Raw genomic sequence first — 17,620 nt, forward strand, 5'->3', positions numbered from 1 at the left:
CCATAACTGTGGTCATTCCAGAGGAGCCAATGTTTGGAGAATGCAAGTTGCAGTCTTAAATTTACACAGACATTTCCATAGACCTGTTCCTTCACAGGAGGCACTTGTCTATGGTCCTAGTCAACATGGAGGGTCTGCAATACACCTTCTACTGCATAACCCGTTTATGGAGTTGGAGACGCTGCTTTATCAATGAGTGCACCGGTTCGCCTGAGTGTGGTCTGTCTGTCTGTCTGTCTGTCGTTGGGCCAAGTCTTCCTTGTGGCTGAGGGGCCCTCTGAACCCCATCCCGGGCCTTTACATGCAAGTGAGGCCTGAGTTAGATAGCAGAAGGGAAGGGGCTCGGGTGTCTGCCGTGGAAGTTTTATTCGGGAGTGTGCACTTGTGGCCTGTCTTGGGGGCCAGGCTGTGGTGGGAGGAAGGAGTCCCTGACACCTGCCAGGTCACAGTTTAGAACCATAGTCCTCCCCTGTCAGCCGCAGGAAGGCGGTCCCTGTTCCTCTGCCAGGGGACTGAACAGGCACACGGTTTAATAGTCATAACAATGCCAGCAGCTCCTGTGTATTGACTGCCTGCCAGGCACTGTATTTTTTTCCACTTCATCCTGATCATGACCCTCCGAGGCAGAGACGATGATTATCCCCAGGAAACCAATGCCCCGTCATGTGCCGATGTCGCACAACAGCGTGTGGCTCCCCGTGAACACCAGAACTGTGTCCTCTGTCCTTTTGAAAACTCCATGAGCCCTGCCTTTCCCCTCCGCTGAACGCCCCGTGTCCACTTGCAGGGCTACCCCTGGGCCTAGGAGGAGGGTCCCACCTGGCAGGTGGGCTTCTGGCATCGCATTGCTGTGTCCGGATGTGTCCTGCCTCCCACACTCAGGGTCCGTGAGGTCTCCTTTCTCACTCTTCACCATGGGGCCCGGAGCATGTCTCCTGATGGGTCCCCATTGGCTTGAGAGGTGTCCCAGGGAGGCCGTCACTGTGGGGTGAGTGCTGAGCACACTCTTCTCTTCTCTTAGAAAGGTGGTTGCCCATCTTCTCTGCCCAGGAGGCCTTTTCCTGCAGCAAGGGAACCCGCCTGGCGACCACACTGGGGTCAGGCACTCCCCGCAAGTAGCAGGGGGGAGTTGGCAATCAGCCGGTGGAGGAAAACGAAAATACCCTGTTGAATGCCAGGCACTATGGGATCACCTTACGACTATTAACTCATTTAATCTCCAGCAACCCTATGAAGTAGCGACTGTTGTTAACGTCATTGTACAGGTGGGGAAACTGAGGCCCAGGGAGGTAACTTCATTGAGATCCCAGAGCTAGTAAGTTACCCTTCAGCTCAGATGGCCCAATAATTTACCACAACAACAGTTAGGTATTAGGAAAATGGGAAATACCCCCAATATACAGATAGTGTGACAAAGAAACGTGTAATACCCTTGATAGTTTTATGCAAAATTATTATATTCTTTAAGTGGAGAGGCTTTTATGAATAAGTTCTAGTTATTTAGAAAATTCTGTTTTTGAAGGAATATCCCCCCAACCCCCCCAAAAAATGAAACATATAGTGTGTATTTTAAAAGAAAAAAGACAAAGGATTCAACCAGTGTGAATGGTGACGTTTACAAAGCTCTTGTCTGCAACATTGTGATGCGGGCAGGTATTCTGTTCCTGTGATGGACAGATAACAGACCAGGAAGCCGTGGGCTTCGACCGAGGCAACCCAGCCAGGTCAGCTGTGGAGCTTAAACCCCAGTCCTCAGGGCGCCTTCGTAGAGTGGAAAGAAGATGAACTATGTTCATGTGTCGCAATTGCCCAGAGACCGCAAGCCTTCTTGTAAGCGAAGGAGTCAAAGGCATTGCTGTCTTTCTGGGGCATCCCACACATACCAAACACAGGCTTAAGCTGTGTCAGAGTCATTGAGGCCTTGTTGTTGGTTTTTGTTTTTTTTAATCCCGTTTTAATTTAGAATGGATTAAAACTCAGACATCCCCTGGATTACCCCATCTCCTTCTGTAAAATTGTAAATTCCGGGCACCGAGATGCTGCTATCAAATGTGAGCTGCCGCCAAAACCGGTTTGGCTCAGTGGATAGAGCATCGGCCTGCGGACTGAAAGGGTTCGAGTCCGGTCAAGGGGGTGTACCTTGGTTGCGGGCATATCTCCGGTGGGGGTTGTGCGGGAGGCAGCTGGTCGATGTTTCCCTCTCATCGATGTTTGTAGCTTTCTGTCCCTCTCCCTTCCTCTCTGTGGAAAAAATCAATAAAAAATATATTTTAAAAAATCAATTAAAAAAAAAAAAAGTGAGCTTCCGTGGCCCCAGCGAAAAGCGGCCTGTTCATTGTCCATTTCTGTGTCTCTTGTTCAGGAGAAGTTGGCCTCCTGCATGGAGCATCCTTGAGATACTCTCTCGGTGAAAGGCAGAGGCCTGTGTGGTCATGTGAGTGCTTACCGAGGGCTTGTTTGGGGCTGGTTAAGATTTCCATGCTTTGCCTTAACCAGTTTGGCTCAGTGATAGAGCGTCGGCCTGGGGACTGAAGGGTCCCAGGTTCAATTCTGGTCAAGGCCATGTACCTTAGTTGCGGGCACATCCCCAGTGGGGTTTGGGCAGGAGGCAGCTGATGGACGTTTCTCTCTCATCGGTGTTTCTAACTCTCTTATCTCTCTCTCTTCCTCTCTGTAAAAAATCAGTAAAATATATATTTGAAAGAAAAAAAAAAGATATCCATGCTTTGAGGTCTCTGCAGTGTATAAAACAGTATAAACAGTTTCTAAACAGATCGTTCTGACGTATCTATCCTGTTGCACAGTGGTGCACGGAGACGGGTGCCGACAGAAAACGGATCGGCGAGCAGTAGCTGCGTCGGGCTCTGCTTGGAATTTCTCATCACACGTCACACTCACTCTTTCCCTTTCCCCTCCAGGGTCGAGATTACTGTTCGGAGGAAGAGGACATCACATAGCACCCACCTGGCCCTCGAACCGGGCGCTACTACTGTGTAAATAGGTGACACCCCCGTCGAAATCTCTGCAAAGGTCGGTCCTCTTCGCCGAGAACACAGCGCTATCGCAAAAGAAGATTCGGTTCCATATCCGTACGCCCCACTCAATTACAGTGTTTCCTAACGAACTCGCACAGGGATATTGCTAAAAACAAACACAACACAAAACTGTCATTGAACTTTCTTTGTTGCTGCTAGTTAAAAACCTGTTGCAACTTCTCACTCCTCTCGTGTCCAGGTGTGCAGCAAAACCCTGCGATCTCACCTTAACGATACTGTCGGCCTCACAGGGGCGCCCCAGCCCGTTTTCTATAAGAGGAGGGCGACTCGGCTGTCAGACTTCTGTTCTAGAGCGGTCCCCGCTTCTAAGCGTCTCCTCTCCCTCTGTCCTTCCTCCCTGTCTGCCCCAAAGTGGTCCGGAGCCCTGCCTCTCGCGGGCAGGCGGGCGGCGGTGCGCTTTGGAGATGGGATGGTTGCCATGGCAAACCTCGGTTCTCTGCTGAGAAGAGGCAGAGAAGCGCTTCTGATCAATCGATCGATCGATCAAGAGCATGCTGTGAGCTGACTCCCGGCCCCACCCGGGAGCCCGCAGCAGGCCGTGTCCCTTACTGGGGCGTCTCGGTCAAGCAGTAAGCTCGCGGCTTTGGCTTTGCTCAGAGGCAGGCGGACGTGTGATCGCAATCATTTCAGGTCCCCACCCCACCCCACCCCCACTTTTTTTTCTAAGAAAATAAACATTTTACTGTTTTTATGTATCCTTGTCTTCTCCCATTCCTCCCGCTCAGTGTCCTCCCAGGCTCCTGGGTGTGGAAGAGGAGCCCGAGTCTCGGCCCAATGGCCCCCTCCCCCTCCCTCCCACGGAGAAGCAGCCACACATTAGCTGGGCAGCCAGTGGCCGGAAGAGATGAGGGGACAGCCCACGACTTTTTAGGAGGGCCCGAAGCCACCCTGTCCCCTTGGTTTTATTAGCAAAGAAACCATCCTACTGCCGCCTTCCCTCCCTCCAGTGACCCCGGAGCCTGGTCCCGCCCCCCCTCCCGCCTCCTCCGTGCAGCCCCGGATGGGACAGTGAGGAAGGGTTCCCTCCCGTAGCCCGGGGACCTCGGAGGAGGCGTCATGGGCGACTTGAACTGTGGTTCGGTAGAGTTTATTTTTCCATATTCTACGAAGAGGATGATCTCTTCCCAAAGACAGAAGTTAATATTTTTAAACAAATGTTGTCACAAGTAAATAGCCATCCAAAGGAGAAAAAAATAACTTTTGTATTTTTTTAACGCCTTTGATAGCTTCCGAGAGGGTCGTCCTCACCACTCCCTGGGGAGGGCGCCCCGTATTCCATGCTGCGCCCACAGTCCGGTTCAAGGCGGTCCCTCAGAAACACAGAAGGGGCGCTGTCCGTCTGTCCGCGTCTCTCTTCGGGGGGGCTGTGCGTGGGAAGGGCCCCCCGCCATCGGCCTCCCCCCGAAGGCGGGTGGTTCATATGTTCTGGGAACCGAGCGATCGCCTGCCAGAGAACAGAATCAGAATCTCAATCTGTTCTTCCCGAGAGGAGGAGCCTGGACTTTGAAATCCGTCCGCGTAGCCCGTGGCCAAGGCACCATGAGCTGATGATGCTGAGGTCCCTCGTCTCCTCGGAGACCCGGGGCGCAAAGGGAAAGGAAGGAAACTCAGTTAAGAGCGATGGAACATGGCCTCACGCGTTAGCAGCAAACGCCCTGCCTCCTCCCAGCCAGCAGCAGCCATTCTGGGGAGCAGCTGCGGTTGTTACATAAATAGAGACGCAGCCAACATGCAAGGCGTTTCATCCTGCTTCAAGCAGGAAAACGCCGGGAGAGTCCAGGCGCCCCAGGGTTTTACGTTCCCTCCCCGTCTATGGTTTTGGCCAAGCGACTGAAATAGTTTTCCTCCATGGTGAGCCAACAGCCGAGCCCCGAGCCCCACCCCACACGTGTCCATGGAGGGCCGGGCTCACTGCTCTGCCCATGGCCTGGCCCCGGGATTCCTGTTCTTAGGAAGCCCACGCTCCCCGTCTTCCCTGTCACTCCTCCACGTGGTGGCCCAGGGAGAGGCTTCCCTGGAAATCGCCACCTTCTGCCCGAAGACAGAACCTGCTCGGGTCATTTTGTTGACATTTAACACGTTGACATGACACACGCGTGCACAGCGCCCCGTGTTTCCCGGGAACCTGGCGGGGGAGTGTTGTGTGAATCCAGAAACTCGGACTTTTCACCTGGAGCTCTGTCTTCCGACGTCAGAGCCGGAGCCCTCTTTGAAGCAGGAGGGTGATGTTATCGCAGACACGTTGGGTTCGGCTGGAAAGAGATCTGAGGCCGGGGTGGCTGAGCGGGCTGGCCAGAAGCGCTGGGTGATGTCAGCAGCACGCAGAGCTAGCTGCCTGCTTCCCATTTGTCGGTTTTCAGTCATAACATTGTCAAGTGATTTGTGTTTGTACGTTATTTTGTTTTTATGCCTTCTGGAAGGGTCGAAAGCAAAAAATAGTTTGCCTTTTTTTCCCCCCTCCCCCACCCCTGCGTATCTGAAGCTGATTGTCTCAGATACAATGAAAAGAATAATCTAGAAGCTTTCTGCTGGCTGTGATCTCTGAGGCTCAGGGAGAAGGAAGGAGGAAGGGAGGGAGGGAGGGAGGACGGGAAATGGCCTGGCGGGCGAGGCAGAAGGATGAGGAATGGACTGAGAGCATTGAGGAGAGAGGGCGGAGGGAATGGCCCAGCGCCCAGCGGCCCAGCGGCCAGCGGGCGGGGCGGGCTGTCGGCAGGATTTACAGCTGGATGACACGGGCCCTGTGTGCTCCGAGCTGCGGAGTTGTAAAAGCTCAGCGGTGTATGGGGACTTTCTTTGGGTTGGCGGGGGTGCAGGGCCACGGAGTACCGCTCTCCTCACTGAATGCGTGCTTGTTGCTGGCCGAGAAGCCTGGAGGAGGCTCTGACCTCGGCGCTGCCTCCCAGGCCCAGCTGGGTGGGGCCCAGAGCGGGGCTGTGGGCTCTTGGAGGGCAGAGCAGGTATGAAGTCTAGCGATGAGAAGATGAGGTCAGTCCTCAGAACCGGCCGTGGCCACCCCCGGACCTGCGGGGTTCCTCCCATCTGCAGTGCCCGTGGCCTTCGATGACTCGCATAAGAGGCGACCTGGCTGATGACTGGTGCCAGCCTCCTCCACACTGGGAGGCAAGGGGGCTCCTCGGACAGGGGCTCCCCAGAGTCAGGAGTGGCCACACCTGCAGTCTGACAGCCCCCGGAGGCAGGCCCAGGGAGGAAGGATGTCACCCCACTTTGAGTTATAACCTCGCCGAGACTTTTCCCCTCCCAGAGCCAGACCCTCCCTTACGCCTGTGAAAGAGATGGTACCTCGTACGAATTTTACCTCCGGAGCCTGGGCTGCAGGCTGGCATATTGATGACAAGCCCCGCTTAGACATCGGGCAGGAATGTAAGAGTGTTTCATCTCTACTTGTCTTAGAAAGCAGCTAGATTTAGAAACGTCCATTTTATAGGAAGAACAATTATTCAGTTCTTAATCCAGGAAAAGACTGACTCTGAACCTTGGATGCCAGGGCCCTCATACATGTTTGTTAGGAAAGACAAAACAATCGGGTTCTAAGGCTCTCTCCTTCCTTCTCCCAACTCCCTCATTTAAAAAAAAAAAAAAAAAAAGGGTAAGGTTGTGCTCTATAATTTTACATGAAAATTCTGCCTCCCGTGCTTTTCCCCCTGGAAGGCATTCTCGGAGCTTTATTTCTTGGTACCTCTCAGAAATGAAACGTTTTACGTTGCTTAAACCCCAAGACAAAGTAAGGCGTGGTGTGGGGGAGGGAATATAGACTTAAGGGCATAAGGAAAAGGTGACTTCTCAGTGTCCCAGCTCCATCCATGGCCCCACACACCTGCGTAAGACCGAGTGAAGCAGTCGGCGCTCACACCGTCCCTGCAATAAACCTTTGGAATTTCCTGACTGAGGTCTATGAACTGTTGCCTTGTGCCAATGAAGGGACGTGTTTTTGCCAAAGGGCGGGGGGGGGGGGGGGAGGGAGGAAAAAAGTCCATGGTCCCCTTTCTGTACGTCTCTGGAAAAGGGCCAAGAAAGCTCTGGCGGATGATGAGGATGATAGGTGACTATGTTGCCTTTTGGGACAAACCTTTGGACTCACTAGCCATGCTGTGTTTCCCCAGGGGCCCTTGTACCTTATCTGGGATCTAATCTAACCTTGGGGAAAGAAGAGAAAAGGCACTGCTGTTTATTATTTCTACTCCTGCTGTGCTGGATTCTGTGCTAGGCGTGGTATAACCCTCCCAGCGCCCCTGTGCCGGGAACCCGGGCCCCCTCTGTTCTAAGCGGTGTGTCTGTGTGTAGAATGCGTCTATCCCAGCGTCAAGTCCCCTGTCAGAAGGAGGAAGGGTGTCCTTCTGGTATTCTCCCGGTTTCTTTAAGATCACTATGCCCTTCGCCAACACTGTGAAAACCACCCCTCGGGGCCACCTGCCTTCCAGAATCTCTCTTGGGCTCCTCAGCAGCATGGCTTCCCCATGCGGAGTGACTTACCTGGCCTTCCGGTGTCTGCTGAGCTGCACACACACCAGGAGAGGCCACAGGCTCCTAGGACACGAGTACCCAGAAGGGGAGGGCTTTGGGAATTTGGGCACACGTCTCTCTCCCTCGGCACCTTTTCCTCACTCGGAAAAGGAACCTGGTACTTCTGCGGTGACATGCCAGGTGCAGCCGGGACAGGCACCTGAGTCTGGGCTCTCTTTCCCTGGTCCCAGGGCCCCCTGTCTCACAGCCTGCATCTTTCCAAGGTGAAGGCGTTGACCCTGAGGAGATGTTTGGGAGAATCTGGTCGCCAGAGATGGAGGAAAGGCCTGGACCGTTGACTTGAAATCCTTTCTTGTGGGCTTAGAGCTGGGTGTTTCTCTTTGATCGTTGAAACGTGGGTCTGTAATTTCCAGGCTGGTTTTAAGCACTGAAACTAGATGTGAATCTCTTCCGAGATGGGAATGGTTTGGGATGGTCCTGTAGTGACTTGGGCATCATTTACATAACTGGCTCCAGAGTCAGCAGAGCCCAGGCACTCCAGAGTTCCTCTCTCTGCTCCTAAAGGCGCATCATCTAAGAACCACTCACGTCCCCAACCTCACAGAGTGAGCGCGAAGGAATCAAAAGAACTTCCTGTGTAGAGGGGGCCCTGTGGCCAGTTTTCCTATGAAAACTGCCCCCAAGATTCTGACTCAGATTCATTCAACATGACGTGGGAAATGGCTCTTGTCTCTTAGAAGCCAGAGAAATTGCTTTAATTCAGCAAGATTCACCCCTAAAACCAAAGGCCTCGTGCTAACACTATCTTTCCACTCTAACTAACCCTGAATTTGCCCTTCTTCACTCTCCAGGGGTTCTTTTTATCCCATTTCCAGGGGTTCTTTTTAGCCCATGGCTTTGAACTTGACTAAGACTTGGAGGCAGTGCAAAGAGTAAACTCAGCCAGAACTGCCTTAGGGTCCCTGGGGTTAAAAATAGCTGTGGAGCCGGGGCGGAGGCACTTGGCCTCAACCCAGAAGTGACAGAACAGCCCCTGGTTTCCTGCATTTCGGTCCAGACTTTCAGGGACCGCTCTCTCTCTCCACTGCTAGCTCTCCTATTCTCTTCTCTTCTCTCCTCTCCTCTTCTCTTCTCTTCTCTTCTCTTCTCTTCTCTTCTCTTCTCTTCTCTTCTCTTCTCTTCTCCTCTCTTCTCCTCTCCTCTCCTCTCCCCTCCCCTCCTCTCCTCTCCCCTCCTCTCCTCTCCTCTCCTCTCCTCTTTAGATAGTCCAGTGAGCAAAGGAAGTTTTGCAATAGATTTCAAGCCAGCTTTTCTGTTCAAAGCAAGATGCGAATTCATTTTCAAAAAATTGTGTCTAATTTTCTGGAGCAGAAACCAGGCAGCTGTCTTATTAGGGCTCTAAATTTGGATCTATTTCCTTAACACACACACACACACACACACACACACACACAGAGAAAATGTAACTACTTTGTCATTGAAATAGTTCAAGGAAGAGCCGTCCTTTGCCCTTTCTCATCTCTGAGGTAATGCCTAGGAAAGGATTAGTTAACCAGAGCAGCACCAAAATGGGAAAAGCTAGTGGCCACTCCTGCGAAAGTCTGAGTTAAACTCACGTAAGGGGGCAGCGGTCTGCTGTTCGTCTTGCCTTGTGGCCCACCTGTGCCAGGATGCCCTGCCACTAGCCTGTTTGCCTCCACCCTGGATGCTGTGGCTGGCATCCTTGCCCCATCCCGGGCACAGGAAGGACCCACTCCTCAGATTCCATGCCAGGCCCAGGGGTGTACCACCACGGAGGCTCTCACCTTCTCCCACCGTCCAGGGTGGCCTTGACTGTGGCCTTTCAGCAGCTCCACTGGGAACCCGTGTGGGCGTTAGCGCCCCTCGCTCGAGGTTGTCCCAGGTGTAGTGTTCAGCATTGCCTCTCCCAGTGCCGAGGACTCCTTCATTCAACGCAGTGTTCCCAGGGCACCTGGTGTCCCCCAGGAACCGAGCTAACCGCCAGCAAAGCACAGTTACACCAAACGCAGGCCCCGCCCTCTAGGAGCCGCCGTTGGTCCTGGGGACAGCGCGGGAAGGACCGCAGGAGGGATAAGTACTGGGTGCGTCTCACATGGCAGCTGCCCAGCTTCGGGATCGGGGGCTTCCGGAAAGGGGTGACGTGGAAGCCCAAGGTGGTCAGAGGACTGTCAGAGAGTGCTGCAATGGCCTCCCAGGCTGAGGGGACAAGATGGGACTAGGGTCTATGTGCAGTCAAGAGGCTGCAGCTGGGAGTTGAGGGCGAGAGGGACGAGGCCAGGGCAGACAGCCACCATCCAGAAGGCCCTGTGGGCTTGGCTGGGGGCTGAGGAGCATAAAGACCTGAGGGTGATACTCTGCCCTGTGCAGCAGAGGGCGCTGCTGAGGTCACCCAGAGAAGTAGGCGTGGTCAGCACCAGGGCCAGGTTTCCCCCTCCTCACGGTGGAAGCACACAATGCTTCCTTTTTTAAAATACGTTTTCATTGATTTATAGAGAGAGAGGAAGGGAGAGGGATAGAGAGATGGAAACATCCATGAGAGAGGAACATCACCAATGGACTGCCTCATGCACACCCCACCCTGAGGATCAAACCCACAACCTGGGCACGTGCCCTGACAGGGAACTGAACCCCGACCTCTCGGTTGCCGGGTCACGGCTCAACCCCTGAGCCAGACGGGCTGGGCAGAAGCGCATGTTTCTTGCCGAGATGAGTTATCCGCGTGTTGCCCCCACCCTGACTCCGTGTCCCCTCTCCAAAAGCTGCTTGAACCCAAGGGCTTTCATCTGGGCGGGGGCTGGGTGAGAGTCACAGGGACAGATCCTGGGTCCTCCTGGCCTGTCCGAGAGGCTGGCCTAGATGCCAGGAGGAGCTGAGGATGCGCCTTAGGATGAATACAGGGGAAGCAGCTGTGACACTTTCATTCATTCCGGCCAAAGGCAGCTGCCCTAGGCCCGTAGTCGGCAAACTGCAGCTTTGCGAGCCACATGCGGCTCTTTGGCCCCTTGAGTGTGGCTCTTTCACAAGACACCACGGTCTGGGCGAGTCTATTTTGAAGAAGTGGCGTTAGAAGAAGTTTAAGTTTAAAAAAATTTGGCTCTCAAAAGAAATTTCAATCGTTGTACTGTTGATGTTGGCTTTGTTGACTAATGAGTTTGCCGACCACTAGACTAGGACTCTTGGCCAGCCTTTCCCTGGGTTAGATCACACCTGGGGGCCGAGGCTCTGCTGCGTCTGGGGCTCACACCTGAGTCCCACCAAAGAAAGGGGTGTTTTAATAAGTGAAGCACAGGTGGATTGTATGCTCATGGGAATTACCCACAAGCCTAGGCCTCTGCGTGGGCCCCATGGGGACAGAGCGGTGCCCGGAGCTCGGGTTTCTGTGTCTTTAGGGTACGAGGCAGGGGAGCCTCAGGGACAGGGGAGTCTCTCTGTGCAGACAACTCGCAGTGCCTTTTCGGTTTTCCAAAGAACCTGCTCACCCACATCACCCACCAGACAATAATTACTCTGGAAGGAGAGGGGAAGAATCAGTTAACAGAATGCTGGCTGTGAGGCGTCCTGGTCTCTAGAAGCTCAAGAAAAGACTGAGAGGCTGGAGGCATTCGGGGCTGGAGGAGCTTTCCTGGCTGAGGGCTCGGGGACCCCAAGGGCCCTGAACACCCCTCAGGGCTGACCTTTTGGGCAAGAGCTCCCTCCCCATTACCCCTTTCCCCCCACTACTCCCCACACACACACCCGCCCCTTCTGGGTGTAGCCTGGCAGACCCAGCAGCAACACCAGCTTCCTGACCCTCGGAACGATATTTGCTCAAACACCCACTCTTTTCCCAGATATTCTTTGGCTCCTTGCTGCAGAATTTCTAATTCTGTGTCTTATCGTTCCCACTCGACTCTCCCAGAAGCCTCTCCCAGGCGTTTTGGTTAGAATTTGACATGTGGCGATCGGGATGCTGGAAACGGATAGAACATTTGGCCTCACGCACGCCCACTTTAAGGGCCTTAAGGTCTCTTTGTGGGGGTGGGTTGAAGGTGGTCACAGGATGTGGCCAGCCAGGAGGGCCTTCGGCACCCCCTCCCCATTGCCTGCCCGGTCCGGGTCCTGCCCCGCCACCAGGAAAAGCCCCGAAGGGCCGCCCCTCCCAGTGTCTGTGGGTTTGCTCTTCGCGGGGCATTCGTGTTTGATTCAGGAAGGAGGCCTCACGTGCCCGGAAAGTCTGGCGGTGGGAGTAGAAGGCGCAGCTGTCAGCAGGTCTGAGGGGTATCTTGGGGGTGGCTCCTCTGAGCCCCTGCAAAGCCTTCCTCAGGTGGGCACGGGAGCCCCCCAGGGCGGCCTCCACGGCCCCGCACACACTTGAACTCTGTAAAGCAGTGGGTGCCCATCTGTTTCCATCATCCACGCCGATCGGCAAAACCTCTGAGACGTCCCCCCTCTGTCTGTTGCCAGTTACGAAGCCTGTGTTCATACGTCTGCACTAATCTGTTAGGCACATCTTGCAAAGTACTCACATAGCCCTTTTAAACGAATAAGATACAAAACAGTATAATCCAAGGTTCTGGTGTTTTCTCTCGGAACCCCTGAGGGGGACGTGAGGGACCCCTTTGGTGTGTTGCACCCCCACTTCGGACACTGCTGTTTTCAGAGCAAATCAGCACCCCTTCATGGCATCCATCCCCAGCCACCGTGCTGGCACTTGGCCTATGGAATAGGGAGGTCTCCCGGCAAAGTCCCCGGGAGTCTGTAATCCGGGAGACAGGGCAGGCAAACTCTCCAACGACTGAAATGTCAAGAATGCAAAACCCCGCCCACAGGAGGGCTGTCCCTGGCCGGAAGTGACTACAGGTGCTAAGGAAGGACCAGGGACGCTGGACAGAGCCCCTCTTCCCTCCCTGGGTCTCCCGAAAAAGGCGTTCGGCAATATCCGCCCCCCCTCCCCTCACCATCGGAAGTCGTTAGCCCTCAAAGTGCACAGGCAGTACTCTCCCCACAGCACCAGTGGGTCCACGTCGCTTGAATATTATTTTTGATTTGCCCACCGAGATGTAATGATGATTCTGTTCCATTTTGAAAAAAAAAAAAAAAGGTCTGAGAAAGTGTACAGGTCTAATTATATATACATATTTATACACGTGTATTTTTGTTTATTGTTACATTTTGACATTGGACTTTCTATTAAATGATTTTTAACAGTTGACCTGGCTTGGTGCTTTTTTTTTTTTTTTTTTTTTAATGCTTTTCTTCCTTCCTCGGTTACAGGAAAAGGAATCGTGATAAATGTCTGGGCAAGAACTTGTGTCTTTGTCCCTCTGGTCTTCTCTCTTCTTCTCTCTTCTATGTGCGTACGGGCTTCTCCTCGCCATTCTTCTAAGTCCGTCTGTTTTCCCAGGATGGGTACTACGTCAAGCAGCCACTTGGAAAGCCCCCAACCTTGTTTTCATCACCTCCAGCTTTCAGGGGCAGCTGGGTCCGTCCCATCAGCCTGTGCAAAATCACAAACTCACACCTGATGAAGTTGCAAGAATGAGCAACGACAAAAACATGATGCATGAGCCTTTTATATCTCTTGTTCATCCTGGTCCCACCACCACACACTGTCCTAACTTCAAGCTCTTAGACAAGTTACTTAACCTTCCTGGTCCTAGTGTGCCTTATCAGGAAAAACAGTGCTCCTGTGGGGAGGGGAAGGGAGGGCGGGGTTTGGGACCTCCCACACAGCCCCTCGGACTTGCCACTTCCCTCAAGGCCTCAGAAACCACGGCCTGCAGTCTAGACCTTGAGGAAGATGTTTGGCAGGGGGGCGTGATCCCGGATAAACTGAGTGAACAACTAAGACTTCAGCTCAAAACTTCCGAGGAGAAATACAAGCCAGGGGCTCCCCTGCCAGAAGGTGGTGTCATGGCCCCAAAATGATACTAACAGTGGGAAGTGGTCGGGCACAGGTAAGATTTGAGAACCCCCCACAAACAATAAAAGAGAAGGTGTCACTTGGTTTGCGGCCTCCCTGGTGCATGTCAGACAAGCTTTCATTCATGGTCTGTCCACTTGAGGGGGCGGGGTCTCCATGGTGGTGGCTGCACATTGGAATCACCTGGGGAGCTTTTCAGGCCTCAGGTCAATTAAATCAGGATCTCAGGGAGTGGGGGCCTATATAAGTCTCTCCCCAGGCGACAGGGCGGGTCCCAGAGGCCTCCCTCCCCTGGGGCCTGGGGCCCCTTCTCACCCTCACCAGCACCCGGGGCCCATCCTGGCCAGCTCCCAGGGTGTGGGAGTGTTTTGTAATGGAGGCTGGGGACAGAGATCCTCACCCTTGCAGGCGGGGCTGCTATGTAAGTTCCAGTGTGGGATCTGTGGCCTCTTCCCCTTCCCTCTCAAGCCCTCCCCCTACCCCCAAATATGAATAGTAGAGAATATTGATACTGAGTTCAGGACTGTCCTTTCCTTTACTCACATGAAAAACGCAGGAATCTGGATTGGATGAAAGGTGTCTGGAGAAATGATTGGCTGCTAGTTGCCACGTGTTCTCCGTGGCTGCCTGTCTCAGCCAATCAGCAGGTAGAAGTGAGCTCCTGAGGCAGAGGGCACGGGGTGGCCGCCTCCACTGCCTGTCAGTCCGATGGGACAGGTGGCCAAGTTAAGCCAACTCAGTGGCCGCTCATTGAGAGTGCCCCCCAGCGTGCCTTAGACAGAGGCGGGTCTGTGGGAGAGCTGGGGAGGCCGTGGCTCAGGAGCCTGAGGATGATGCCACAGGGAACTTAGGGGAACTCCTGCGAGTGGCCAATGCAGACCCCCGCTGTCTCCCGGTCATGGAGCTGGTGAGTAGAAACACTGGCAAAGCACCCTGAGAGCTGGGGGAGGTGGGGAGGGAGGGAGGGAGGAAAGCCGGGCTGCCTGGGTGCACCCACAGGCCTCCCGCAGGTACGTCCCCTAATGAGGGGTCCTAAGGGGCATGCTGTCCAGGAGGGACAGGTGGGTGGAGGGCGGCTGTTTCAGGTGAAGGAAGGGAAGGCTCGGGCATGCGGGGAGGGAGCTAGAGGAGGTGGCTCCATGCCGACCCTGACAGAATGTAGCCACACTCAGCCCCGGGACACACCAAGTGCAGGCACCTGTGTGAATAGCACTGGGAGTGAATGTTAGAAGCCGGGCCTCTGCCACAGGCAACCCAATCCTGGCTCCCCCACCTCCTGCTGTGTGACCTTGGGTGAGTTACTCAACTTCTCTGAGGTTCCGTTTCCCTGCCCTCCCAGGCGGATCGGCGCTGACATGGGTCATGGGGAGAATTTCCTTCCAGGGGGAACATTTAGTCACTGCTCGTGCAGTGAGGATGGATCAGCTGGGGCGGAATGATGGCTCTGGCGTCACCTTTCCCCGGAGTGACGTGGACTCGGCCGGTGTTGGGCTGACTCGGCTCCGGCTAAGGAGTCCATCTCCCCGGGGGACTTGAGGGTGGGAACTGGGCTCTGGTTACAACCAGGTTCCAATGTGGGGAGGAGCTTCAGTGTGCCCCTGGGTGACCCAGGCTACTGATATCCTGGAGGGTCCTCCAGCTTTTCCTTCCAGGTGTGTGTGAGGGAGGGGTCGCGGGCAGGGAGATGTTTGAGGTCACCTCTGTGGCCTGTGGCGGGAGAGGAGGGCACCTGGAGCGCCAGAATCCCAGAGACACAAAGGCCAGATTATCTCTAGGATAAAAGAGGATTTAGGGCGACTCGATTTAAAGTTTCCCTTTTTGGGGGGGCAAAGGCCCGGGAGTAGGGGGTGGGAACTGAAAACAGACACAGCCTTGTTGGAGACTTGAATTTCCCCCTGTAGACTGAAGGCACTTTGAAAAGAGGTTTTTCTCCTTCAAGTGCCCCTCCCATCTGTGCCATCGAACCGGATCTTTACATCCAAAACCCCATTTGTATGCCGGTCCGGTCATGGGAGACTCGGGTCCTGGTGGGCCCCAGGCCTGGTGTGCAGCTGTGAATGGTCAGGGGAGCCTTCAGCGGATACAAAAGAAAAGAAAAAAAAAAAAAAGGCGTGTGGGGAAGCCAGCCAGCTTCCCTCCCTGCTCCTCACCCCACAGAGGGCCCTGGGAGCGGGTGGGGGTGGGGGTTGGGGTGGGTCCACCTTTGCCACTGCATTTTGCGGGATCGTCTCCCCATTGGCTGTCATCAAGGCTCTCAGCCCCCGATAGTCCAGCAAACCATGAGGACCTGGTCATGCCAAGGACCTAGTGCCCAGCATGCCAGTGACCAGGCCTCCGGGGACGATTGGAGCAAGTGCTTGGCATCCCAGCCAGGAGCCTGGCTGCTCCTAGTGGGGAGACATAGTACGTGTCTGGGGTAATCGCAGCTGGCAATTCCCAAACTTAACCAAAAGTTCAGCCTCTGCTGTCCCGGTGATAACCGGTAACACCCCGTCTCTGCCAAAGGTGCCATCCTGCTTTCCCGTTTACTTGGGAGAGGGACCCCTTCTTCACACAAAGGCTTTCTTGGGGGAGGGGGTGGGACCCATCTTCGTATTTCCTGAAGTCATCCATGTGGGGAAAGGAGCTCATTCCCTGGGCCATGTATCCCTTCTCCTCTGAAAGCAATAACAATAATTTTTTTAAATATATTTTATTGATTTTTTTACAGAGAGGAAGGGAGAGGGATAGAGAGTTAGAAACATCGATGAGAGAGAATCATCGATCAGCTGCCTCTTGCACACCCCCTACCGGGGATGTGCCCGCCACCAAGGTACATGCCCTTGACTGGAATCAAACCTGGGACCTTTCTGTCCGCAGGCCAACACTCTATCCACTGAGCCAAACCGGTTTTGGTGATAATTTTTTTTTTTTAATGCTATTTCGCCCTGGCCGGTGTGGCTCAGTCGGTTGCGCATGGTCCCATGCACCATATAGTTACCGGTTGGATTCCTGATCAATGCCCATGCCTGGGGTTTCAGACTCGATCCCCATCAGGGGCCGTGCAGGAGGCAACCCATCGATGTTTCTCTCACATGGATGTTTCACTCTTTCCCTCCCTCTTCTTCTCTTGCTAAAACCAATGATATATATGGTTTTATATATATAAAACCACAGGTAACCTGATTCTGGCTCCCCCCACTTCCTGCTGTGTGACCTTGGGCGAGTTACTCAACTTCTCTGAGGCTCAGTTTCCCTGCCCTACCATGGCGGATGGGCGCTGACAGGGGTTGTCAGGGGAATGTGGGGTAACAAATTCAAATGTGGGCGCTGTGGCCTTTCCCCTTTCCCTCTCAAGCCCTCCCCCCGCCCCCCAAATATGAATAGTCATCCCTATATGTAAAGCGCTGATTCCTGGCCTCTGTGAGCAAGGCGACCCCGCCTCCTGTGGACCCGGTGGTTTCCAGCCGCTGGGTGGTTGGTGGGTGGTTGTTTTTCCTCCCAGCGGTAGGCCAGCCCTGCCTCTCACCCCAGGGCTGTGGTCTGGGGAGTGGCTTGACTCGGTGGGAGTCAGAGCTGAGAGAGCCTTCTGTGCTAAAAGGGAAAAATGAATGGTGTGTTCAGAGCTGCTCACAGTTCACAGGATGAGGAGCAGACGACAACGCTGCTGCTGGGAGCTGGCTGTGTGGCCATCCTGGCCCTGGTCCACGGGAACCCTCCCCTCCCCCCCCCCCCCCCCCACATGGCCGCAGCGCTTCCAGAAGACCGAGCCTCTGCCCTGGCCTTTTCTGGGCCTCTCCACAGCCCCTTCCCAGAACACTCTGCTCCTGGGCCTGTGCTGTTCTTGGGCTGTGATGAGGCAGGCCATTTCTCAACGGGATAAACCTGGCTGTGGACAGAGGAGGGGGCATGGCTGTTGGGAAATGTCTGGAACAGCTCCCTGTGGGTCCGAGTTGTGAGGATTCACCTCTCCGAGGCAGACACAGACAGGTCACCTGCAGGATGAAATGACAGCCCTGGAGCCTTGGGTCCACTCGATGCTTCGTTTCACTGCACTGGAGGATCGGAAGAGAAAGAATCATAGGCTTCTAAACACCCAACCTAATGGAAAACGGATCCGGTCACCAAAGGGCTGAGGCTGGCTCCAGAGGTCAGCCACCATCAAGGATGGTGCTCC

General features: G+C 54.4%; 1 protein-coding gene and 1 long non-coding RNA gene across 2 annotated transcripts in view; both read left to right on the forward strand.

Moving 5' to 3' along the window:
- LOC311613120 (uncharacterized protein C1orf21) overlaps nt 1–3,751 on the forward strand; it is a 166,756-nt gene extending 163,005 nt beyond the window's left edge. The window contains exon 6 of the mRNA XM_084866611.1: nt 2,919–3,751. Within this exon, the coding sequence (XP_084722737.1) occupies nt 2,919–2,957 (39 nt within the window). The 3' untranslated portion in view covers nt 2,958–3,751. The remainder of the gene's footprint in view (nt 1–2,918) is intronic.
- A 5,020-nt stretch (nt 3,752–8,771) lies between these two features.
- LOC311613121 lies at nt 8,772–12,751 on the forward strand. The gene is made up of 2 exons (XR_014793397.1): nt 8,772–12,163; nt 12,204–12,751. It is a non-coding gene; the product is annotated as an uncharacterized lncRNA (long non-coding RNA).
- Nucleotides 12,752–17,620: the final 4,869 nt, after the last annotated feature.

Source organism: Pipistrellus hanaki (assembly GCF_964339955.1).
Source record: "Pipistrellus hanaki genome assembly, chromosome: 18".
Lineage (NCBI taxonomy): Eukaryota > Metazoa > Chordata > Mammalia > Chiroptera > Vespertilionidae > Pipistrellus > Pipistrellus hanaki.